Here is a 24,135-nt window from a genome sequence, read left to right as displayed (position 1 = left end):
GAGCGGGCAGCGGGGCGCGGGGGTTGCGGCCGGGGAGAGTGAGCCGGGCGGGCGGCTCCCTGCGGGCGGCGTTTGTTCCGCAGCGCCCTTCCGCCCGCTGCCGCCCGCAGGCACAGCGGGCCTGGCCGGCTCAGCCGCGCACTCGCCGCCTCCGGCCGCGCTTCCCCCAGGATCGGCTCCGCGCTCCTGCGGCGGCTCTTGCCCCTTTGTCCCTGCCCGCTGGAGCGTGGCGGCGGGCGGAGGGAGCGGCCGAGCAGGGCGGCCTCGCCCCAGCGCGGCTCCCGGGCGGGGGAAGCGGCTCGCGGCCCCCCCGGCGGCCCCAGACTTTGGACTGCGGGCAGGGAGTGTCCCTGCGGCATCCAGCGGCTCCTCCGCTGCTTCCCGCCCCGACCGTTCCCCGAAAGGAATGCAGGGGGACAACGGGTCCCCACCCCGAGCAGGACGCGCGGCGCAGGAGGGAGAGGGCCTGCGGCTGAGCCCTCCGTGCCCAGCCCGGTGCCACTCGGGTGCTGCTGTAGCAGGGTGTGTAGGGTGCCTTGGGGGCTGGGCCGCAGCGTCACCCTCTCTGTGCCCACCTCGATCGTGCCGCACATCGCAAGGACACTCGGGTACCAAAACAGGACACGTTTATTGACAAATGTAACCGGTACAGACCACGCGTAACAGGGACAGACGGTGCCGGGCCAGCAGCGATGGGGGGACACGGCAGGGGGGCACCGTCCCCATCCTGCCCCATCGGCGTGGCAGGACCTCGCCGGGCGCCGCTTCTCCCGCCGACCCGAAACTGCCTCGTTAACCGAAACTGTCTCTATTTACACAGCCCGGCCCTGACCCCGCGGCCGTCCCCGTCCCCTCCTTCGCGCCCCCCCCGCCCCGGCGCTGCCGCCCCCAGGCCCCATAGAGGGCAATGAGGGGTCCCAGGGTGGGTGGGTGGGGTGGGGGGATATCGAGGGGTGCCGGGGGACCCTGGGGGGCTCAGACATAGTTCCTCTTGTCGTAGCTGGTGACGGCGGAGCGTGGGGCGGAGTAGGCCACCTTGCCCGTGGGGTACCTGTCGTCTTTGGGGGGGCAGGAGCAGCAGAGCAGTCCCCCCCCCAGCATCAGCAGTGCGGAGGCCGCCCAGCCCACGTAGAGCGAGGTGCCCAGCTCCCGCTTCTGTGCTTCGATCACCAGCGGGTTGTAGAAATCCCGGATGATGGTGTTGGCCGACCAGCAGACAGGGATGAGGGTCATGACCCCAGAGAGGAGGAAGATGACGCCGGCGACAATGGTGATCTTGGCCTTGGTGCTCTCGTCCTCCACGCAGCGGGTGCACTGGGCGCCCACAATGGCCACCATTAAGCCCAGGACGGCCAAGATGATGGACACCACCAGCAGGGCGCGGGCGGCTTGCAGGTCCTGCGGCAGCGCCAACATGGAGTCGTAGACCTTGCACTGCATCTGCCCCGTGCTCTGCACCACGCAGCTCATCCACAGCCCTTCCCAGAGGATCTGGGCCGTCACGATGTTGTTCCCGATGAAGGCCGACACCTTCCACATGGGCAGCGCGCAGCAGATGATGCTGCACAACCAACCCAGCACGGACAAGGCCACGCCGCCGATCTCCAGGCCCATCGACATGGTGGACGGTTCAGTGACGCGCTCCAGGCGATGGCCGAGAAGAACCCACGGACCGAGACCGTCGCTGCCACCCGCCGCCGCTTGCAGCCGGGGGATCGGCTTACACCTGTGCGCAGTGCTATTTATATGGGCTGGCCCCGGGGTGGGGTTTCAGTGCTGGCTGCTGGACGCTCCTCTCTGCTCCTCCGTCACCATCACCTGCGTCCCACACCCTCCCCTTTGTTTGCAGAGATGGCGCCCGGGTAACCAGAGAAGGGCGGGAGGAGGAGAAACGCCACCTGCCACAGCCATCCCCTGGTTTCGGCTGATGGGTATCAGGAAGCACTACCACCATGCTCATTCCCACTGAACCCCTTCTGTGGACCTGGAAGTCCCAAGGGTTCACCTTTCCCCCGTGGAGGTGCTGGCAGACCAGGGTTTGTTTGATTTCTGTAGTGTTGCTCACGTTTGACTGGGGTTCGGTGACCGTTGGGCACCTTTGCATCACCGTGCAAAGTGCAACCCCTTCGCCATGCCGTGAGGTTTGTGTCACCATTCCAGGGCACCTGTGGGTGCTCCCGGCCCAGCAGGAACCCCTCCAGCCTGGCCCCTCCTGTTCCCACCCTGCTGGACCGAGAGCACCGTCAGAGAGCCTCTGACTGACTGATAAATATCTTTACTCATCCTGCACAAGTCTTGTGACCTTGAAGGAAGCAGATAATGCACGTAACCACCCCGGCAGCATTTCCCTGACAACCTGAGCTGGCACCCAGCAAAGGGAAAAATGTCCCAAGGCATGAGCAATCCCTTCAGATCTGGCAGCAACAGGCCCATGGCTCTGGGGTGTGTTTCCCCCCCTCCCCAGCCTTGCATGCCGGGGGTAGTGCCAGTGCTTTCAGTCCCCCTCCCCCAGGAATGCAGTTGCCGGACACAGACTTGCTCCTACCTGTTCCCTGCCTGCTCCAAAAATCTCCTCTACAACTTATTAACTACTCAAGAGCGTGTTGGGATGCTGGCAGCTGGCGCTGTGAAGTTGGGATGGGGGTGGAGCCCTGCAATTGCCTGGCTGTACCCCACAGTACCCTGACACTCCACAGCCAGAGGGTTGGAGTTGGGTGCCCTCACAGTATTTTGACAGCCAGCAGTCAGTGGGGTTTTATTTGGGTGCCCCACAGTATCCCAACACCCCATAGCCAGGGGGGTTGTTCTTGGGTGCCCTGATACCTGTGTCTGATGGATCACCTTCTATTGCCTTGCAGCACTCTGAACACCCATAGCCAGCGGGGTCACCCCACAGCACCCTGATACCCCATATATGGCTGGGTCAGTTGTTGTCACCCCATGTCACCCAGCACCCCATATCCACCCAGCTTGACCTCTGGCCCCCTGCAACACCCCATGTCTGACCTCCACCACGCTGTGACACCCCAATACCCCCATATCCAGCCTCTGCCAACCAGCAGCATCCCCAAAATACCCTGTACTTGGTTGGGTGAGCTTCTGCCACTCCACTGTAGCGTGATCACCCACCTGAGGGCACCCAAAATCCCCACAGTGGTGGGGTACCCAGGGGTGATGCTGTTTGTGCTGCTGGGGAGACGCCGTGCAAACGGCCCCCAGGGTTCTGTGCCCTTGTTGCTGGGGGCTCTGGAGCTCCTGGCCCTTGGGGGCTCCTCGGGGTGAGTGTCCACAGTCCAGTGCTGTCACAGTGACAGTGGGCACAGGGCCAGGCCCGCTGGGCTGCCAGCAGTGAGCAGAGGGGAGCCGGGCTGCTGAGGGACCCCACGTGTGCAGGCAGGGAGTGCCCACGGCCCCGGGGTGTGGGACTGCACAGGCACACAGTGAGCACACACAGGTACAGGCACACACACACAAACCTCAAACACAGACAGGTGCAGGCACACAAAAACCTCAAACACAGACAGGTGTAACCACACACACACAGACACACACAAACCTCAAACATAGACAGGTATACACACACACAAAAACCTCAAACACAGACAGGTACAGTCACACAGACACCACAGACACACAGACCTCAAACACAGACAGGTACAGGCACACACACACACAAAAACCTCAAACACACACAGGTACAGGCACACACAGACACACACACAAACTTCAAACACACACAGGTACAGGCACACACACACAAACCTCAAACACAGACAGGTGTACACACACACACACAAACCTCAAACATAGACAGGTGCAGGCACACACACACACAGACACACACAAACCTCAAACACAGACAGGTATACACACACACAAAAACCTCAAACACAGACAGGTGCAGGCACACAGACACCACAGACACATGCACTGGTACAGGCACGCACACACAGACACCCACACTCACACACACACCCTCTGCCGGCAGCAACGCCCGGCATGCAGCCACACACACAAACACACAGACACATGGACAGACATACAGACACAGAGCGACAGACTCAGACACACAGACAGACAGACACATTGATTTATAGACTGACATACACAGAGACTCACAGATTCACGGACACACAGACTCAGGGACACAGATTCAGACAGACACACACACCGACACTCAGACCCACAGGTACACACAGAGACTCAGACTCACACACAGAGACTGCCACGGAGGCAGAGGTGAACAGGCACATTTTGGTGGCAGAGGTGCACACATGCACACCCTCCCCCAGTGCACACGTGGCTGCGGGGCTGTGGGGAGGGAGGAGACCCCAGGCAGGGCTGTAGGGTGTGGGAATACCCCAAGCAGGGCTTTGGGGAAGGGTTACACCCCAGACAGGGCTCTGGGGAAGGGGGTCTACACCCCAGACAGGGCTGTGGGGCACAGGAGTAAGGGTAGGGATATGCCCCCAGGTCTGTGGAACAATGAGCATACTCAATACCGGGGCATGGGGCAGAGAGATAACCCACGTAGGAGTGGGAGGTAGGAGGGAGGGATACCTCTGGGCAGGGATATGGGACATGAAGTATACTCCATGTAGGGCTGTGGGGCAGGGGAAGAGTGGGATACTTGAGACAGGTATATGGGGTAGGAGCTGTTGGGGCAGGGCTGGGGTAGGACAGGGCAGTGAAACATCGCAGCCCCCGACCCTGCAATCAGAGCCCCACACGCGGCGTCCCCACTTTGTCATCCCAAATTGCCCAAAGTACAGGCTGTGTCCAGTGTCGTGCCGGCCTGGGGCAGCTGCTGCCCTCTGACTCATGACGGAGGAAGGGGCAAATCACTGGGGTTTCAGGGTGCCAGCCACCCCCGGCAGGACACATTCTTGTGGTGAGCAAACCAGCTGTTTACTGAGGAGCTGAGCAGTGCCAGCGTCCCTGGGACATTCCTGGGACCATCCCCATCCCAACTGCTGCCTCTCCCTGCCCGGTGCAGTCCCTCTGCACTGCCGCACAGCTGGGGAGGGATGAGGAGTATCCAAGTCCCTCGGGATGGGGGCAGAGTGTGGCGGCTCCAAGATCTCAGTCGTGACACGGGGACAGTTTGTTCCACTGTGATGCTGAGACCCCAAACAAATGTCAGACCCCAAGGTCACAGAAGCATCACCAGTTTGGTGGCCACAAAGGAAGGACACCTGCGTGGAGCGGGGTGACACTCAGTATCACCACACTGATGGACAGCATCCCCCATCCATTGACCCGGCACCTGGCAGCACCCCGGGGTGCGCAGGAGGTGACGGCAGAAACTCGCCCCGGGCGCCGCGGGGCCGCGTCCCACTCACGTGCGTGGCGGGGCTGGGGTGTTCCCGCCGCTGCGGTCGGGAGTGCCGGCGCTTTTTCCCCCGGGGGAGTGGGGCCGGGGCGGTAAATGCCGCCTTGCCTGCTTATATTTCAGGCGCGGGGCTGCTGGCTCTGCCCCGGCCAGGGCACACAGGCAGCCCATTGTTGGAGCCCCTTCGGCGCGGCGGGAGCAGGTGAGGCAGCTCCGAGCATCAATGGCAGCTCTGTCTGCCAGCGGGGCGGGGAGGGGGCTGCGGCACATGGGGGCTGGGGCCGGCGGGGGACATGGACCTGCGGGATGTGGCAGGGGGCTAGTGGCTCGCTGCGGGATGCTGGACCATGCCTGGGGCACTCCCACCCCGAGAGCTCTGATCGCCTTCCCCAGGGCTTTGCCGTGGCATCTCGCGTCCTCTGAGCATCGCCGGTGCGGACACCCCATTGCACCGCCCATGACTCCCTTTCTGATCCCTCATCTCCCCTATCCCTTCGCCAACCACTTTGGCAGCGCTTAGGGATGTTTTCCGTGTCGGGAGCCACTTGTTGCTCAGAAGCTGAACAGAGCTTTGACTTTCAGAGCGACTTCAGGCCGAAGGTCCCTTCTCTTCCCGCAGGTCCCAGCGCGCGGCTCCCCTCCCGATAAGATTTTGCTTTCCTATAGTGAGAAACAACCTGACTGTGCATATTTGAGTCAGTACGAGGGTTTATGTTGGGCAAGGATGTTTTTTGGGAACATTCAGTCTCTGGGCTGTCGGTAACTAATCCTCGGCCTCCAGCGGGGAGAGGCTGCCCCGCTCCTCACAGGCTGAGAGGGAGGGTTGTTGGCACTGCCTCGCTTGGTAGATGTGAAGTCAGAGATCCCGGTGGATCATCGTTTGCTGGCAAGTCTCACCTGCCTTTTCGGGACCTTGAGGTAGCCTGGTTGGTGGGTCCATGTGTGGGTCTTGGGGGATAAGGAGCTCTCAGCTCAGTGGTGTGGGGTATGTGAGGTGGGACTGTCACCCGTGTCCTAGTGGTGATGTCCCCAAGCCCTTTTTGGCGGGAGATTCATGCCCCAAGCCCTCTCTCTGCAGGGTGTCCTCCACCCAGATCAAGGTCAGGGTGACGCAGCCTGTGCTGTGCACCCAGCAGTGCCTGGCATTGTGGTGACACTGTGTTTAATATCACCCCTCTGCTGGGGAATGGCCTCACTGCCCAGCCGAGGGGCTGCAGTGTGTCCCCGTGCTGGTGGACCCAGGACAATTGTCAGAAGGTGTTTCCTGATGGATGTGCCAGGATGTGATCTCTGCCCTCATCAACCCTCTTAGTACGGTGTAATAGGGATGGAAATCCAGGCTCCTGCATGTCCTTCAAATCCCACTGGGTTTGGGGCAGGGCATCCACGCCTGTCTGGGTGCTGGGGCAGGTGCTGGGTGGTGAAGGCTCAGGTTGGGTTGAATGTGTTGAGCAGCCTGTTTTGGGGTGGATAAGCAAGCGGCTGTGGTCCTACCAGGACCTGTGCCTGTGCCATGGCTCCTTGCAGGAGACACTGGGGAAAATCTGGGACTGGTGTCCTGCAGGATGCTCTGGGAATGAGCACTGGGAGAGGGCTGTGGGGCTGGTGTCCATGTGGGGCTGGTGTCCATGGAGTGGTTGTCCTGGATGGCATGTGCCAGGCGCTTGGTGGTCCCACCTTTGCTACACCACCATCCTCATGCTCCAAGGGCTCTGGGGCTGGCTGCTGCTCCTCCACGCCGAGTGTCTGTCGGTCCTGCTGTCCGGCAGTGCTGGGGACACGGGGCTGGCAGTGCTGTCCGGGTGGGTGTGTCACTGGGGAATGTGGGGAAGGGCACAGGGGCTGCCCCTGCATGGCAGCTGCCAGGTGGGATATATGCCACGTTCCAGCAGCATTAATTACAGTAATTGGCTGTCAGAGGCCACGCTGGAGCCTACTCTGCTTCTGAGAGGAGTATGAGCAGCTCAAACTTTGACGGTCTACGTGCAGGGGAGTCCCTGTTCCCCACCTTGCCATTGGTCCCCATGTGCATGTGGGGACACGGCCCCTACGAGCCACACACACGCGTGGGCGTGTGCCTCTCTCCAACCCCAAATAATGTGATGGTTACAGCAGCCAGCTGGGAGGTGAAGGCCTCAGGCAGAGTCTGGCCCTGGAGGGGATATTCTGGAGATTAAAGGTTGTAGATTAAAGGGAGCCCTTGACCACAAGGCTCTGGCCGCAGGGTGGACACACTGGTATGTGAGCAATGTGGGCGTTCCAGGACAACAGAGGGATGGAGCCTGGGCAGCTCCAGCACAAGTCAGGCAGTCATGTCCCTGACCATGCCCTTAGGCTGGGGTCTGCTGTGAGACATGGGTGTCCCCAGCCATCCTCCTGGCACTGCAGTGCATGGGCCACCAGGCTTGTCCCACCACACTGGGACATGATGCCCAGGGACATCCTGGCATGAGCAGTAGCAGCTCCAGAGTCACACCAAGCAATAAGCACAAATGGTTGGATTGTGATGGTAACCCCAGTTTTCCCAGCTTGGGAAAACTAAGATTATCTCAGTGCCTCTTATCTTTTCCACAGGCCCAGGATTAAGCTGGGGTGATGAAACAGTGCAATGTCCATCTGTCTGTCTGTGTCGTCTGTCTGATGTTGTGCTGCGCCTTTGCAAAGGCTTGGAGGGAGCAGGGAGGGGGCCTGTGTGAGAGTCATGGATTAAAGGAGGACAGGTGAGCATCAGTATGGCATCAGTGCTGGCACTGGTATTGGCATCAGTACTGGAATCAGTGAGTATGGCACTGGGACAGCTCAAGGCCACATCTGCCCCCCCACAGCCTCAACCATGCAGGCAGAGGGACAAGGGCAGAGCTGGGGCTGAGGGTGGCTGTGTGAACCCTGGCTTGGTACTGGAGCACAGGTGAGCTGGGTTTGGGGTCTGCCCCCCTGTTGCCCCAGGCAGTGCCGTCTCTCCTTCGTGGGGAACTGGCAGCCGCTCCAACCGGTTTGTGGGTCTGGGCGGTGACACCTCCTGCCCGAGGCCTAATGGAGGGCTGGAAGTGCTGGTACGGATGCCAAGGAGCAAACAAGAGCCACTTGTGTCCTGCTGGGCACGGAGCCCAGCATCCAGAGGGGACAATGTGCTGCTGCCCCGGCATGGGGCCATGGGGGGCCAGAGGCTGGGCTGATGTTGGAGCAGTCACCATGAGCTGGAGGGAAATTGGGGCATGAAGGTGTGAGGGGACCCCATCGAAATGGTGGAGCAGAGGGTTCTGGCAGTGATGGCAGAGATATCCGGTGCCTGGACACCAGCTCCTCCCCATTAGCATCCCGGGCTGAGCCCCAGCGCCGCCCTGGGCATGTCATGCCTGCCCGCAGCAATGGGATGCACTCCGGCACCTGGGTGGCCTGATCCCGGTCCCCTACGTCCTCCTCCGTGGGAGCAACCGGGATATTAAGTGTCATCGCTGCAGGGAGAAATACAAGTGGAAGAATCCCGGGAAACTGGTTCTACCCCTCCGTCCGGTGCCGGCGGCAGGCCGGCGGCTGCGGCGGCGCTCCTCCCTCGGCAAAGGCATATAATGCCTGCCATGGTCCCGGCAGCCGGCACTGCGCGGCGGGAGGCGGGCAGGGGCGCAGGCAGCGAGCGATGGCCTCCATGGGGATGCAGGTGCTGGGCATTGCCCTCTCTGTCATCGGCTGGCTGGCCTCCATTCTCTGCTGCGCGCTGCCCATGTGGCGGGAGACGGCCTTCGTCGGGAACAACATCGTGGTGGCGCAGATCATCTGGGAAGGGCTGTGGATGAGCTGCGTGGTGCAGAGCACGGGGCAGATGCAGTGCAAGGTCTACGACTCGCTGCTGGCCCTGCCGCAGGACCTGCAAGCCGCCCGCGCCATGGTGGTGGTGGCCATCGTCCTGGCCATCCTGGGCACCCTGCTGGCCGTCGCTGGTGGCAAGTGCACCAACTGTGTGGAGGATGACACCGCCAAAGCCAAGGTCATGATCCTGTCTGGCATAATCTTCATCGTCGCCGGTATCCTCATCCTCATCCCCATCTCTTGGTCAGCCAACAGCATCATCCAGGACTTCTACAACCCTCTGGTCTCTGACTCGCAGAAGCGGGACTTGGGCTCGTCTCTCTATGTGGGCTGGGCGGCCTCGGCGCTGCTGCTGCTGGGGGGAGGGATCCTGTGCTGCACCTGCCCCCCCCGCGGAGAGAAACCCTACTCCGCCAAGTTCACGGCTGCTCGCTCGCTGCCAGCCAGCAACTACGTGTAGGAGCCGCCGCGCCTGCCCGGACCCCCCGGCCGCTCCGGGGACCTCGCGGGACACGCAGCCTCCCGGGCTGGGCTGGGACTGGCCGGGAGAGGGAGGGCAGACAGAGCCGCCTTTGTTCTACCGGGACTGAAGCCGGTTCTTTAATCTCGGTTGAGACAGGGGACAAGGAGATCCTGTCCCGGCTGCTCGCAGTGGGGGTCCTGCTCCCCCCGGAGCACCCAGCTGAGGCATCTCCTCCTCGAGCGTTTCCTGGCTCCCGGTATCGGGGTGTGCCATGTGGTGACACAGCTCCCAGGAGCCCGTCCCACGGGTGGCACAGGGCTCTCTCTCCCCGCGTGAAGCTCCCCGGGACATGTTTGTCCCTCGGGGTGGGTGGCGGTGTCGGTGCTGGTAGGGACAGCGAACCTGTCCCACGCGGTCACAGGGACGAAGTGGCTTTGCAAACCCCGGCAGGATCTTGAGGGGTGGCAGGGGCTCTCACCTGCCTGTTCCCTAAATTTTCACTTTGACCTACTTTCGGGGCTCGGAGCGGCCGTAAAGAGTGTGATTTCTCGCGGCAGCTCCCCAGGGCGGGGGCATCATTATCCTGGGAGTGGGAGGGCAGCGGCCGGGCTGGGAAAACCAGTCGGGGAGGCGGGACTGGAGCGGGGCTCCCGCATGGTGGGGGGCGACTCCGGGACCCGAACTCATCCATCGCCTCAGAGTGGGGTGCCAGGGGCCGTGAGTGGGCTCTTGCGGTACCCCTGGCTGTGCTGCCGTCCCTCCGTATGTCCAGCATTCCCGCATTAAATGGCAGCTGCTCAGACCCCGCTGTGCCTCGTGTTCTTTACCCTCCTCAACACCCGCCTCGGTGGTGGGACAGCCGGAGCCCCAGCTCCTGTGCCCTGGACTCCCCTCCACCTGAGAGATCACCAAAATCTGTTCTTCGGAGCCTCTCGAGGTCCCCGCCGCCTGTTCCAGCCCCGGCATCACCAGCCGTTCCCCTCCCGGCCCCGGGGCTGACAGCGGCTGCTTCCACGGCAGAAAGCCTTGGCGGCGCCGGACGCGGCGTCGGGGCTGTCCCACGCCTGTCCCACGCCTGTCCCACGCCTGACCCGCCGCGATCTTCTCACTCGAGCAGGAGGAAGGTGGCGGGCCCCGGCCGAGGCGGGTCGGGGCGTGCTGGCCCGGGGGCCACCCCGCAGCCCCCGCTGGGAGCGCCCCGGGGCCGGCGTGGGCAGCGCCGGCTGTTTTGCCTATCTTGCTTCTGGCACGGCAAGTGCTCCTCTGGCTTGAGAACTTCTTTCCTTCCTTCCTTCCCACCTCGGGATTTGTGGGGACGAGGAGTGACTCCGCCCGGCTCTGGGTGTCTCAGCTGGATCTGAGGGCTGGAGGGCTCCCCAGTCCCCTCACTGGGCACGGGAGTGGTGGAAAATACGCCTGTACCTGTGGTGCCGGTGGTCAGGTGGGAATGTGAGCACAACGCTCTGTGAGCATCCCTGGGGATGCATGGGGCCACCACTTGTCCCCCTGCAGGCGGTCATACACCCTGGTTTGGGTGTCCTGTGTGGCCCAGGTCTCGCTGGGGAAGGATGGCAGGGATGGCTGCCACCATTCCGGCCCCTGCCTGCCTGGAGCACGGCAGGAGGGGCTGTGATTCTGGCCCAAAGGGTCTTTCATGTCCCAGGGGATGCAAGGTCCCAGTGCTGGGTGTCCATCAGGCTCCTGACAGATAAAAGGTGCTGGGTGAGGAGTGGGGATACAACGGGAGAGGAGAGGCTGGAGAAACCGATACTGGGACAGGGAAATTGACGGTGAAACCTCTTGCAAGAGCCGCAGGGTGTGCCAGGCACAGCCGATACGCGCTGAGCTTGGGGCCATAAAACCCCGGCTGTTCCCAGCTGCCAAGCACAGCACAGACACCCGTGGGTGAACTCTGCTCTGAGCTGAGGGGCTGAGCTGGATTTGGGCTGAGCCAGGGTCACAGCAGCCACACATGACCATGGTGGAGCTGCCCGTGTGCCCAGCATTTGTCCCTGTACCAGCCACCCCTCTCCCTGCTGTGGTGGTGACCCCATAGCCCCTCACCAGGGTTTGCCCTCTTGGAGCTGCTCCTGGGACTTCTCCAGGATGGTATCGCAGAAGGTGCTGAGCCCCAGACCTGGGATCAGGGCAGAGCTGAGCTCTGACCCGTTTCCATTTTTTCCTGGAGAAGAGATCCTGGGTCTTAAGGGCACTGTGGCATGGCTGTGAGGGCAAAGCCAAACCTGGAGTAGGCAGTGCTGAGTGATGTGGGGCCTGCCTTCCCTGCCCATGCCCCTGGCACGAGGCTTGTGGCTGAAGAGACTGAGCAGTCATGGTGGAATGGGACATGGGGTGGGCACTGGGGGATGGCCACCAGGGCAGGATGTGGGGCAAGTGTGGGGTTTGCACTCTGGAGCACTGGTGGATGGGCACAGCGAGCCCCCCATCCTGCTCCCCAAAAGGCATCCCTTACCTGACACTTGCCATGTCCTGGGAAGGAGTGATGGAAGAGGCTGCGCTGTGCTGTGAGGACAGTGTAGGGGCCAGTGTGACACATGGGGCTCCTGCACCTTGGCCTGCTTGGGGCCAAGTGCCACATGGGTCCCCATCCTGTCCTGCAGCACTGCCCCATGCCACTCATGTCCCCATGCCACGCATGTCCCCGTGCTGTCCTGCAGCCATTCCCACCCTGGTGGGACATACCCAGATGTCACACCCATGCTGTCCCTGGCTGTGGGCTGTGCCTGTGACACCCATGCCTGTCCCCACAGGAGCTGTTGATGGCGATGATGACGATGCAGATGGGAGGACTGATGATGGCCGCACTGGGCTGGCTGGGCTCCATCCTCACCTGTGCCCTGCCCATGTGGAAGGTGACGGCCTTCATTGGCTCCAACATCGTGGTGGCCCAGGTGTTCTGGGAAGGGCTGTGGATGAACTGTGTCTACGAGAGCACGGGGCAGATGCAGTGCAAGGCCTATGACTCCCTGCTGGAGCTCACCTCTGATCTGCAAGCTGCTCGTGCCCTGGTGGTCACCTCCATCTTCGTGGCCTTCCTTGCCTTCTTCATCGCCCTCTCGGGAGCTGACTGCACCCGCTGCGTGGATGACAACAGCACCAAGTCCAGGATCTCTGCTGTGGCAGGTGTCATCTTCATCATGGCCAGCATCATGCTGCTCATCCCTGTCTCCTGGTCTGCCAACAGCATTGTCAGCAACTTCTACAACCCCATGGTGCCTGAGGCCCTCAAGAGAGAGCTGGGGGCTGCCCTTTACATTGGCTGGGCTTCCAGTGCCCTGCAACTCTTCGGTGGGGGTGTCCTGTGCTGCTCAGGATCCCAGTCCCAGGAGGACCCCTACCCCAAGAAGTACAGGGCAGTGAAAACCTGTGGCCCAATGGGCTATGCCATGAAGGACTATGTGTGAGCCACTGTGCCTAGGTGCCAGCCCAAGGCAGAGCACCAGTGTCCCTGTCCTGCATCTCCATACCACACCCTGCCCCTGCACTGCCTCCTCCTGCCCATCCCCACTCTGGCTGACCCCCAGCACAGTCCCCATACATGCCCTTCCCCAGGGCAGGGACTATAAACATCCTGGTGCCACCAAGGCTGCCTGGGCTCATTTTGAACAGCGCGGTGTGGGGAGGATGGTGACGCGTCCTGGGGGTGCTGTGTCCTGCCAGCTGCTGTGTTCCAGCACCTGGAACATCCCCATCTTCCATGGGGATCAGTGGTAGCCAGCCAGGGTACTCCTGGCATTCCTGCAGCAGGAAACAGGGAGAGGATGCTGAGAGCTAAGAGCGGCACAGGGGGATGGGGGGGACACCAGGTGCTCTGAGCCCCCAGGGACTGGAAGGGAGCCCAGAGAAAGGCTGAATCTCCCCACACAGGCTCCTGGCCACCCACCCAGGAGGGTGCACACTTCCTTTGTGCTGAGAACAACACACAGCAGACAGACAGCAGAGACAGGGATTTATTGAACAGGCCAATGCAGGGCTGGGGACAGCCACAACCCCTAGCTGCCCAGGAGACAGTGTTGGAGACAAGTGGGGAGGGAGAAGTAGGACAGCTACTGATGGGCACAGGGACTCCAAAACATGGGGGACAAAGAAGAAGGGTGACAAGAGCCATGGGGAGGGTGAGTGTGGAAGATGTGGGATGCCCTGGGTGAGAGACAGGGACAGACACATCCATTGCCTCACACTGAGGAAAGCTCCTGAGGGGAAGGATGCAACCTGTTCTCCAGGAACATGGGAACAGGATGAGCAGGAACAGGTCTGAGGGAAGGGAAAAATGAAAAAAACCCAAATATTCCAGCAAGAGATTTGGGTAAAAAACTTCCCAAGGGAGCAGTGGAAGAGGAATTGTGGAGGCAGCCCAGCAAGGGGCTGGGGGAACAGGCTGGGCAGGCAGTGCTGGGTGGTTCCTGGGTGGGGAGCAGCCACCAGCTCCCCAAATCCCTTCCAAACTCATTTCCCTGCCCAGGCCATTAAATACAAAGCTGTGGGAAAATGAGAGATTCAAGCAGCTATTATAGGATGAAAGGCAGATGTGGTGCTTGGAAAGCCTCTCCAGCTGGGAGCCACCTTGGCCTTGCTGCTTTGACTCTGGATGTGGAGGCTCCTGCACCTCAAGGCTGGGTCAGTCCCTAGAGAGGATGAGGTATGGGAGGTCACAGGACACAGTGGTGGGAACCCACCTCCAACAGTCCCCAGGTAAAGACTCTGGGGGTGGGAGATGAAGAAGGATCCAGATTTTGGCCATGAGTGCTGAGATGGGCGAGGTGGGGAGAAGACATCCCAGACTGGACATGCCTCACAACAGCCATGTGGGTCAGTGAAATGTCATGGTGAGTGTTGAGGTGTTGGGGTCAATACCTGAATGTCAGAGCTAAAGGTGGAACCCAGGAGTCCCTGGTGAATCCCGGAGACCCTTCCCATGCTGAGGAACAGACAAGGGTCCCAAGCCCTGACCTTGGTGAGAAGGAGCCAAGGAAGGGAATAGGGAAATTCCTCCAAAATATTGTCACTTCCAGCAGCTGCCCTGCTGCAGGAGGGGGCCACTGGGCTCAGTTTTTAAGGGGTCAAGTGCTCACGCCCCCTGCAGAGCCATGCTTGCTCTCAGCCCTCCTTGAGGTGGGGGACAGGGCACTTCTGGTAGATGTAGACCACTCCGGAGATGTAGCCATTGCCCTGGGTGCTCTCCTCCTCGGTGACAGCCCTCTCCCAGTACTCCACCTCCTGGGCCAGCAGCTTCTGCCAGGCTCCGCTCCGCTCCAGCTGCCCCAGCGCCGCCTCCAGCTCCGCCTTGTATCGCAGGTTCGAGGGGTTGCTCCTCGTCGTCAGGCACAGGAAGCCACCTGCGGGACAGGAGACAGGTAACACTGACACAGGGTGTCCCTTCTGGGGAAGGCATCCCTCGGAACGGGTGGGGATACAGAGAGGCACCCACAGCCTGCCAGGAGTCAGCGGGCGGGGGACAGGCAGGGCAGGGGACAGGCACAGACAGGGCATGGACAGGGCAGTGGGCAGGGGATAAACAGGACAGCAGGCAGAGATGGGCAGGACATGGGGCCAGTAGGCAGGAAATGGGCAGGGGATGGGCGAGATGTCGCGCCTGAGCTCAGGCTGTCACACACCAGCACTGTTACTGCCACCTCCTACCGTGTCCCGCTTCCCAGACCTGGCAGCGGGCAGGGTCACGGACCCCGTGCCATCGCCCGTCCCTGGCAGCAGGGACAAGGCCACGTCCCAGCTGTGCCACGGGTCCAGCGTTCAGCGGGGCACCCACATTCGCCGGGGCTCGTGTCCCACCCCACTGCCCCGGGGATCCCGGTGGGGAGGGGGTACGCCCAGCCCCCTTACCCGGCTTGGTGACCCGCAGCAGCTCCGGCAGCACCGTGCTCGGCACCTGCCCCTCGCCCAGGGCCCCCACCAGCGTCACGGCATCGTAGTGCTCTGCGAGAACACGGGGCGTCACCGGGGGGACCCTCCGGGGCTCCCCCCGCCCGGTGCCGGCCCGTCACCGGCGGGACACGTGGGTGTCACCGAGGGGTTCCCGGGGGTCCGCCCCCTCCATCACGGCGGGACACGTGGGTGTCACCGAGGGGTTCCCGGGGGTCCGCCCCCTCCATCACCGGCGGGACACGTGGGTGTCACCGAGGGGTTCCCGGGGGTCCGCCCCCTCCCGTCACCGGCGGGACACGTGGATGTCACCGAGGGGTTCCCGGGGGTCCGCCCCCTCCATCACCGGCGGGACACGTGGTTGTCACCGAGGGGTTCCCGGGGGTTCGCTCCCTCCCATCACCGGCGGGACACGTGGGTGTCACCGAGGGGTTCCCGGGGGTCCGCCCCCTCCCGTTACCTGCGGGCGCGGGCAGTGGATCCCTGCCCAGCACGCAGAGCCGCAGCTCCTGGTAGAGCCCGGTGCTCCGTGCTCGCTCCAGCATCCCCGCGCTGCCGTCCACGCCGTGCAGGCAGCGGAACCCTCGCCGGTGGAGCTGCGGGGACAGAGGCACCGTCACCTCCGCCCCGTCCCGCTATCCCCGGCCCGCCCCGTCCCGTTACCCCGGTACCTCTCGCGCTACGAGCCCGGTGCCACAGGCCACGTCGAGCAGCCGCGCCTCCGCGTGCGGCGCGGGGAAGGCGAAGGCGAGCGAGGCGGCGGCGAGATGCGGTGCCCGGTACTCCAGAGCTGCCACATCCTGCGGGGACACGGCGGTCAGCGGGGACAGTCGCCGTCCCCCGGCGCTCCCGTACCCGCTGTGTCCCCAGTACCTGCTCATAGCGGGCAGCCCAGCCGTCGTAGAGCCGCAGCCGATCGGGCAGCGCCGAGCCCCGGTGCACCGCGGCCACCTGGTCCCGGACTGCCTCCGGTAGCCCCATCCCGGTACGGCTCGGTACCGGCCGGTACCGTCCGGGCCAATTGACCCGCGGCGGGCCCCACCCCCGCACCCATTGATCCTGGAGCTCCGCCCCGGCCACGCCCCCAAAGCCCATTGGCTTCGCCTCCCGCTCGCGACTCGCCCCCAGAGCCTCATTGGCTTCTCGGTCTGCCCAGGACACGCCCCCAAAGCGCGTTCCCGAAATGACCCCGCCCAGAACGCGCCCCGCAGCACACGCGGCCCCGCCCCTGGTCACGCCCCCGCGCTCCATTGGTTGGGAGCGCCCACTCCGGCCACGCCCCCGCGCTCCATTGGCCGCCGGTGCTGCCCCTCGGGGCCTTGGGAGCCACCAAGTGCGCCGGGAAGAGGGGAAGGGCCCGGTGTCCTGACACTTGACCAGATGTCTGAGGGGTGACCAAGTGCCCCAGGGGGTGCCAAGTGCCCTGGGGGGATGACCAAGTCCAGGGATGGTGACATCAAATACCCCGGGGGCGTGACACCGAATCCCCACGGGGAGTGGCACCAGGAGCCCCAGCGAGCTCCACTGTCTGCCAGCAGTGTCCACTGTTTCTGCTGCTCTGTCACCTGTAGGGGTCAGTTCTCATTGCGTCACTCGTGTCCGAGGCACGGGGACAGCGCCCTGGGCAGGTCATCTCCTGCCCGGCCCCTGGCCCCAGCCCCACACAGCCCCAGTGCAGCGCTGTCAGCTCCATCCTGCATCCGCATCTCCTTCCTCCACTCCGACCGTCACCCAGCGCGGCCGCCACCCGAGCTCGCCGTGTCCCTGTGCGTGGCAGTGACAGCCCGGGACTCCCCCGGGGAGGAGGCCACCCACCACCTCCTCGTCCAGCTCTGTCCATCCCACCCCCTCGGGTCATTTTGCTCTGCCCCGTGGGGACAGAGGACAGGAGCGGGCAATGGCTGGGAAGGAGGAGGCACGTCCTGGCTCCTGCGAGGAGCAGGGAGTTGGAATTGACGATCCTCAAGCCTGGCATCAATCCCTACCGGGTCCCTTCCAGCTCGAGGTGTGCCACGAGTATATAATGTACGTTATATAAGTTCGGCTTTTGCTCAGAGCAAGAAACCCCTGAGAACCAGCCCGATGCACAGAGAGGGGCAGGTGTCACCTCCAGATCACAATTTTCTGGAATGCCTGATCCAGGTGCCCAATATTTATGACATTCCATATCCAGCTTCGCTATCCCTCGAAGATATCTCGAAGGTATCTCTCTGGGGGGGTCACTGCGGGAGTCCCCCGTTAAACCAACTGTTGGTGTCGCAGCGAGGACGAGGGACAGCTCTGGGACAAGCCACAGCTGTGCCCATGGCCTCTGTTTCCAGCAGCGAAACAGCCGCTAATTAGTGACGGATTCAGCTGCTAATTAATGACGGGAAGAAAATGCGGTGCCCTGAGGGAGCCGGTGGCTCCCCGAGGCCGCGTTGTGGCCTCGTCACCTGCTCTGCGGTCCCCGTGTCCTCCTGCTTCTCTGCCGTTCCCTCCGTGGGGACCCACAGGCGGGGACAGCTCAGCCCCGCGGCCGGGCAGTGCCGGCCCGGACCCTCGAGAGGGAGCCCTCCACCCGCGGGAAGGACCCGGCCCGCCGGGCTCCGGAGTCCCGACAATTGTGGTGGAGTGGCCGAGGACAGTGCGGGGCTGGGGGGTGGCCAGGGCTCGGCCCCGTGACAGCCGGGACTGTCCCCCCACCTGGGGACACAGGGATGGCTCCCGGGCGGCGTCTGCGGGGGCTGCAGCCCTGTGACAGCTCCTGCCACTGCTCATGGGCATTTTGTCCCCTTTACTGCCACCAGCTGAGCCCAATCCTGTCCCTCGTGCTTGGTGTCCCCGGGGGGGCTGTGGCCTCCAGCAAGGGCTCTCACAACCTTGTCATGATTCCCATCACTGTGGGAACTTTCCTTCACAAACCAGTGCCAGGATGCACCACCCAGCACCCTCTGTCCCTGCTCTGCTGGCCCCAGGGGCCACTGGGCCTTGCCTTCTGCAGCTGTGACTCGCACGGATCCAGTCCCGAATTTGCCATCGCTTTTCCAAGCAGCCCCTTCCCGCGGGTGGCTGGCTCTGTCACAGCACAGCTGTGCAAATATCTGCACCCCGTGCCACCACCACGGCTCTGACCCAGCTGGGCTCTGCACCGGACCTGCTGCCAGCGTTGGATGCCCTGGGCTGTCCCCGCTGAGGGCGGGGGACAGAGGTGGCAGCAGGTTGTGACAGGTTGGAGTGTCCCCTGGCCGGTGCCGGTGTGAGGCTGGACTTTGTCCTGACACGTGGCCTGGTGCTGGCGGGCTCCCACTGGGTCACAGGACGTTCCTCTCCAGTGGTGCAGCTCCTCAGGGCGCTGTCCTTGTCCCCTGCCTGGGGACAGGGGTCAGTCTGTGCCCTGATGGGGTGCTGGGACCCTGGAGCTCAGCTCAGCTGCCCTGCTGGAATGTCCCCACCACTGCTCAAAGGGACTTGGGGGAGCACTTGCCCCCAAGGCAGGGGCTGAGCCCCCTGAGCCCACAGATCTCTGCAGGACCTCACCTGCCCTCCCTCTCCAAGAAGCTGCTGCAGGGGTGGAAGACTAACTTAGGTAGGTCCCTTGCCTTCAAATCTGCCACTGAGCTGGGACAGGAGCTGGGAAAGCCCAGGTCTGTGCTGGGTCTAGGCCAGGCATCTCCAGGGTGAGCAATGTCACCTGGCACCAAACCTGCCTGCAGGTCCCCCCTCTGAGCCTTCCTGGATCCCCAGGTGAAGTGTGTGGTAGCACTGGTACCCTGGGCAGGTGGGCTTGCATGGCCCAGGGCTTGTGCAGGGCAGTCTTTGCACACCTTTGGCCTTTGGGGTGGGACTAATGCTGTCCCCTTGGACATCCCAATGATGCTGGAATGTCTCTAAGCTTTTCATCAGGCTGGAGTGACAGAATGCTGAGTCCTATGGCCTTGTGTGTCTCAGAGAATTTCTGGGTGGCCCACACAGCCCCTGGGTCCAGCTGTGGTGTGGATGTCCCTGGGGCAAGGGGACAGATGCTTGGAGGGGGAGAACTGTGGACTTGGCAGCTTCTGGCTCAGAGGGCTTTGGGGACAGTCACGGTAACTGTCACTGGAGGCTGTCTGGGTCATGGGCTGCATCTCTGTGCATCTGTCCTGACTGCAGTTTCTTGGTGCAGGAGCCTACCAGCACCAGGAAATGTCCTCAGGGCATCCCAAGACATTCCCGGCTCTGGGAAAGGGCCCTTCATGGTCCCCTGAGCTCTCTGTTGCATTTTCTGAGCTGGAATTGCACAACTATCCTGTGGGGCCCTTGAGCACACAAGGTGGCGGTGGAATGCTCTGCTGGGTGCAGAATGGGGCAGAGCAGGGAAGGAAAACTCTGTGGGGTGGCAGCCAGGGGGGATCTGGAGAGCTCCCATGGGGAGATAGAGGCAGGAGGGTGGTTCCAGTTGGATAATTAGGACACATTTCCTCACAGAAAGGGTGGTCAGGCCCTGGCAGAGGCTGCCCAGGGCAGTGGAGGAGTCCCATCCTTGGAGGAGTTTAACAGACATGTGGATGTGGCACTTGGGGATGTGGTTTAGTGGTGGCCTTGGCAGTGCTGGGGGTTGGTTGGACTTGATGATCTTGAGCGGCTTTTCCAACCTTTTCCAACCATTCTGCTAAGGAGGTGACAGGGCCAGGGTGGCTGCTGGGGTTTCACATACCCTGGATGGGATTGCTCTGCACTCACATTCTTAGAGGACAGAGCATTTTGCTTTTCCAGCACACAAATGTGACTGGAATCTGTCCACTTCTCCCCTAACCCCCATCCCTCTGGTGTTCAAGGACTGTGGATTTTGTCCCCTGAGCCCCACTCAGCCGCAGGAGCTCGCCTGGGTCTCTGGCTCCTGCTCGATTTCTGAGTCTGTAAATCTCGGGTTGCTGTGGCTGATGGTGCCCGGGGCTGCTGTCACCAACCCACCTGCCCTTGTCCCACGAGTCCCCTGGGAGCTGGAGTGTCCCCTGATGGTGGCTGTCACCCCGCAGGGCACTGGTCACGGCTGGTGCCCGGGGCCAGCAGCAGCAAGACATCAGTGCCATGCTGAGAGCATTCCCAGGCCCTGCACCCCATCCTCCCTGCAGCCCCTGTGTGCGGTGCTCCCTCCCTCCTGCACCCCCAGTGCCTAGTGCTTCCATCCCTCTTGCATCCCAATCCTTTGTGCCGCTTTTCCCTGAACTCCCTGTGTATGGACTCCACTCTCCCTTCGTGCTCCTGGTGCTCAGAGTTCCACACCCCCTCTGTCCCCCAGCTCCACACCATCACAGGGGCATGGTGCTCCCACACTGGTGACATTCCCATTTCTCTTTATCCCCATCCCAAACGCCAGTGGCTTCATTCACAGGATATGCTCTGGTTGCAGTTCTCATCTGAGCTCATCCTTTTCCTCACCTCTGAGCAGCCCCACAAACCACACCCACACCCCCATCTTATGGACCCCACTCCTTGTCTCCCTCTCCCCTTGTTCCCTCTTGTCCCCATTGTCACCTGCTTCTTTCTCCTAATTGGAGACTTCCCACCCTGATCATATCCAGCTCACCCAGAGACCTCAGGTGCCACCCACCACACATTCCCTGTTGCTCTGCCACACCCTCGCAGCCCTTCCCGCAGCCAGGTGAGTTCCCCCGGTGCTGCCTCCCTGTCCCCAATCCCACAGGCAGTGCCGTGACATCACTGACACCTTGGGACACCTCAGGCCGGTGACTCAGCGTCCCTCCTGGGACAGCACCTCTGGAACTCATCATCCTTCGTGGAGCAGCACCCTCATGACTCAGAGTCCCTTGTGGAACAGCACCCTCGTGACTCAGTGTCCTCAGGTCCACCGCAGGAGCTCCCTGTTCCTCCCCTGGGACACAACGTGACTCGCTGGTCACACCCCTGCCACTCCTGGGATTCCAGGTGTGCCTGCACCACAGCCCCCTGGCTCTGTGCGAGCCCACCCGACCATGTCCCCAAATCCCCCCGACCACCTGCCCTGCCACCAGCCTGGCTACCCAGAGCACTCTTGTGAGACTCAGTCCCGCTCCAGATCTCCTCCGTGGGACGCCCCTGCTTCGTCCCTGCATCTTAGGATGTCACTGCCACCTTCTGGGAAGAGCAGGGGACAGCCTGGGTGAGATCCAGGAGGTGGAAGTTGAAGTCAATAAAGCCCAGCTCAGTAATAAGGTGCAAACTTTCACTGGAGCAGGAATTAATGAGTGGATTAGTGGCTATAAATAAACAAAGGATTTCTTGTGACTTGTAAAAGATGACTCAGCGGTTTCGGGAAGTCTGGCTGCTCCCCAGGTGATCTCAGTGATCCAAGGGCAGTCTGGATCTTATCTGTTGAGGTTCATCCTGATGATCCTAAAGCACTTCTGGACCTTTGGGGTCAAGCCACCTCAATTCTGTCTGCTGAGGTGGTGTTTGGGAATCTGAATTCTAAAAAGCAGTTTGTAACTTCCTCCACCAACTCCCAACACTATGGATATTCAGGAAGGAGGATGGGCTCCTGTGTCCAATTGCTGTTATTTATTTCATACCCAGATTCTTGCAGTGTTTCTTGGAGTCCAATCTTTCCTTTTTTGGGGGGGCATCCCTGGATCCCAGCTCTGCTTTGTGCCCAAAAGATTGACATTGGCAGGAGGGATGAAGGATGCCTATGCTGCTTCATCCCCTGCCCATCCTGCCCAAATGAGGATTTCAGGGTGAGTCCCTGTGGGAGTGGAGCCAAAGAGGTCAAACCATTATCCCTTTCTTGAGCTGAGCTGAACCTGAGCTTTGTCAATTCCTACTGGAACCAAATCACCAACTTGGACCATGTCATACATCCAGGGAAAGCAAGGCAAGAAGTTACCCAAGTGATTTGGAGTGAGAGCGATGGAGTGGGAAGGTGTCAGTGGATTGGGCAATGATGACCATGGACTGAGAGTTCCTAGAATCCTAAAAAGGTTTGGGTTGGAAGGCACCTTAAAGACTCGTTTTCTGCCGCTGAGTTCCTCCATCTTAGAGCTCAGTGACATCTGTGCTTGTTTTTAGATTGATGTCAACCAATGGTTCCTGGCTGTTGTGTCTTGCCCTCCCTGTGCCGAATATTTCAGCTCTGGAGGACTTTGCTGGAGGATTGCATCTTTGGGTTTTGTGGCTGAGCTGCTCCTCTGGATGCTCTCCAGCCTACGCTGATCCCAATGACCTGGTTAGGCAGGCTAGTGGTGAGCCTGAACCGACAGTGCAGCTGGAGGAGGGTGTGCAGTGACTCCTGGAAAAGAGGGAGGCAAAGCAGCGAAGGGAAGGCTGCGGGCTGGAGCTGCTGCATCACAGCTCCCGGGAAGCACAGGCGAGGGAGGGTCCCGCGGGAGCGCCCACTCCTGCAGAAACAGGGACGGAGTTCAGGGGAGGCCAGGAATCCGACAGAATGGAAATCTCGGGAATCATCTCTAGAACAAGGAGGAGGAGCCCAGACAGCGGAAACAACTTTAAATAATTCGAGACAGGGTAACAGGAGTGCGTGGGCAGAGGCAGCACGGCCTCCTGGCGGTGGCTGATGGGTTTCCAGGTCCAAAGGGAAGGTGAAGGTGAGCCCTGGTGGTCCTGCTGACCCATGGTGGTCCCTGTGGTTCTGGGGAGGAGTGACCATGGCTGGGACTGGTCACCTTCCTCTCCTACACTGAGTGGGGAGTGCAGGTAAAGTCCTCCCACAGGGTTGAGCTCAGCCTAGGCTGGGCTGGAGGCCCAGGGAACTTGGATAAATCCTGCATTTCCAAAAGGCTGATGATGGGCTTTTGCCTTACGGCACTTTGAACACTGGCTGAAGAAATCTCATCTGTGGATTATCTCAAGCAACAATTAAACTGGGAGCTCACGTGTGTTCAAAGGGTGGGTTCAGCTCGAGTTCATGGAAGAAAAATCCCCCAGGGATTATCACAGCCAAAGGCTCAGCTCTGGCTCAGGAGGTCCATGAAAACTGCTGTAAGCTGGGAAAGTATTTGAGGCTGTGTCACCCTGTGAGGGTGCTGTGTTTCTGCTGTTGGGGGTGAAGTACAGGGGAGCTTTGGGCATTGCCCCCTCAGAACAGGGCAAGGCAGGGAACCTCCTCCTCCAGCACTTGGAAAAGCAGCTGTGAAGGACACGTATCAGACCCTCAACTGCATGAAAGGGTTTGGTGCTGTTTCACAGGACCACGACTTTCCTGGCAGTGTTATAATGTGTGAGCAGCTGTGGTTCCCACAATCTTCAACACCCTTGAATCCACAGCCATGACAGAAGCCTTGAAGGACCAACTCAAAGTGAGCCTCACTTGTTGAAGAAATCATCTTTTTTTAAAAAAAACACCCCACAGCCCACCTCATTAAGGGAGATGCCATAAGAGGAAACTCTCAGGCTGACCCTGGTGGAGAGCAGGGGATAGTGGAACCCCATGGACCAGGACCAGGGCCAGGACCAGGAGGAAACCAGTCTAATCGGCCTCAGCAAGGGAAGGACAATTGCTCTGCTGGTAGGACAAGGATTTGGAGATCAAGATGACACAAAGTACCAGTGTCAGAGAAGATTTCTATGCCAGGACACAGGAAATGGCTTCCCACTGCCAGAGGGCTGGGATGGATGGGATATTGGGCAGGAATTGTCCCTGTGAGGGTGGGCAGCC

General features: G+C 61.3%; 4 protein-coding genes across 4 annotated transcripts; 2 read left to right on the top strand and 2 right to left on the bottom strand.

Annotated features, from left to right (window-relative positions):
- Positions 1-609: 609 nt before the first annotated feature.
- On the bottom strand, positions 610-2,282 carry LOC130260821 (claudin-3-like). The gene has a single exon (XM_056506563.1). It carries the CDS (start codon positions 1,618-1,620, stop codon positions 976-978), a length of 645 nt encoding a protein of 214 aa, XP_056362538.1. The 5' UTR covers positions 1,621-2,282; the 3' UTR covers positions 610-975.
- Positions 2,283-8,969: 6,687 nt separating this feature from the next.
- On the top strand, positions 8,970-9,599 carry LOC130260823 (claudin-4-like). The gene has a single exon (XM_056506565.1). The coding sequence runs from the start codon at positions 8,970-8,972 to the stop codon at positions 9,597-9,599; it is 630 nt and encodes a 209-aa protein (XP_056362540.1).
- Positions 9,600-12,382: 2,783 nt separating this feature from the next.
- On the top strand, positions 12,383-13,185 carry LOC130260822 (claudin-4-like). The gene has a single exon (XM_056506564.1). The coding sequence runs from the start codon at positions 12,383-12,385 to the stop codon at positions 13,025-13,027; it is 645 nt and encodes a 214-aa protein (XP_056362539.1). The 3' UTR covers positions 13,028-13,185.
- Positions 13,186-13,559: 374 nt separating this feature from the next.
- On the bottom strand, positions 13,560-16,606 carry METTL27 (methyltransferase like 27). The gene is made up of 5 exons (XM_056506559.1): positions 16,377-16,606; positions 16,175-16,303; positions 15,964-16,099; positions 15,465-15,557; positions 13,560-14,959 (listed from the first exon to the last, which is right to left on the bottom strand). The coding sequence occupies exons 1-5, from the start codon at positions 16,596-16,598 to the stop codon at positions 14,721-14,723; spliced, it is 819 nt and encodes a 272-aa protein (XP_056362534.1). The 5' UTR covers positions 16,599-16,606; the 3' UTR covers positions 13,560-14,720.
- Between the last annotated feature and the right edge of the window lie 7,529 nt (positions 16,607-24,135).

The sequence above is a fragment of the Oenanthe melanoleuca genome, chromosome 19 (assembly GCF_029582105.1).
Source record: "Oenanthe melanoleuca isolate GR-GAL-2019-014 chromosome 19, OMel1.0, whole genome shotgun sequence".
Classification (NCBI taxonomy): domain Eukaryota; kingdom Metazoa; phylum Chordata; class Aves; order Passeriformes; family Muscicapidae; genus Oenanthe; species Oenanthe melanoleuca.
Note: the sequence above shows the minus strand (reverse complement) of the source record. Positions and strands in the feature narration are given on the sequence as shown.

What these genes read in the sequence shown, in the direction of transcription:
- LOC130260821 (XM_056506563.1), bottom strand. Translation starts at nt 1,620, where the DNA reads ATGTCGATGGGCCTGGAGATCGGCGGCGTGGCCTTGTCCGTGCTGGGT.
- LOC130260823 (XM_056506565.1), top strand. Translation starts at nt 8,970, where the DNA reads ATGGCCTCCATGGGGATGCAGGTGCTGGGCATTGCCCTCTCTGTCATC.
- LOC130260822 (XM_056506564.1), top strand. Translation starts at nt 12,383, where the DNA reads ATGGCGATGATGACGATGCAGATGGGAGGACTGATGATGGCCGCACTG.
- METTL27 (XM_056506559.1), bottom strand. Translation starts at nt 16,598, where the DNA reads ATGGGCTTTGGGGGCGTGGCCGGGGCGGAGCTCCAGGATCAATGGGTG. An exon ending in GGGCTGCCCGCTATGAGCAG is followed by an intron (nt 16,304 to 16,376) that starts GTACTGGGGACA and finishes GTGTCCCCGCAG; the next exon opens with GATGTGGCAGCTCTGGAGTA. An exon ending in GCTGCGGGTCACCAAGCCGG is followed by an intron (nt 14,960 to 15,464) that starts GTAAGGGGGCTG and finishes CCTGTCCCGCAG; the next exon opens with GTGGCTTCCTGTGCCTGACG.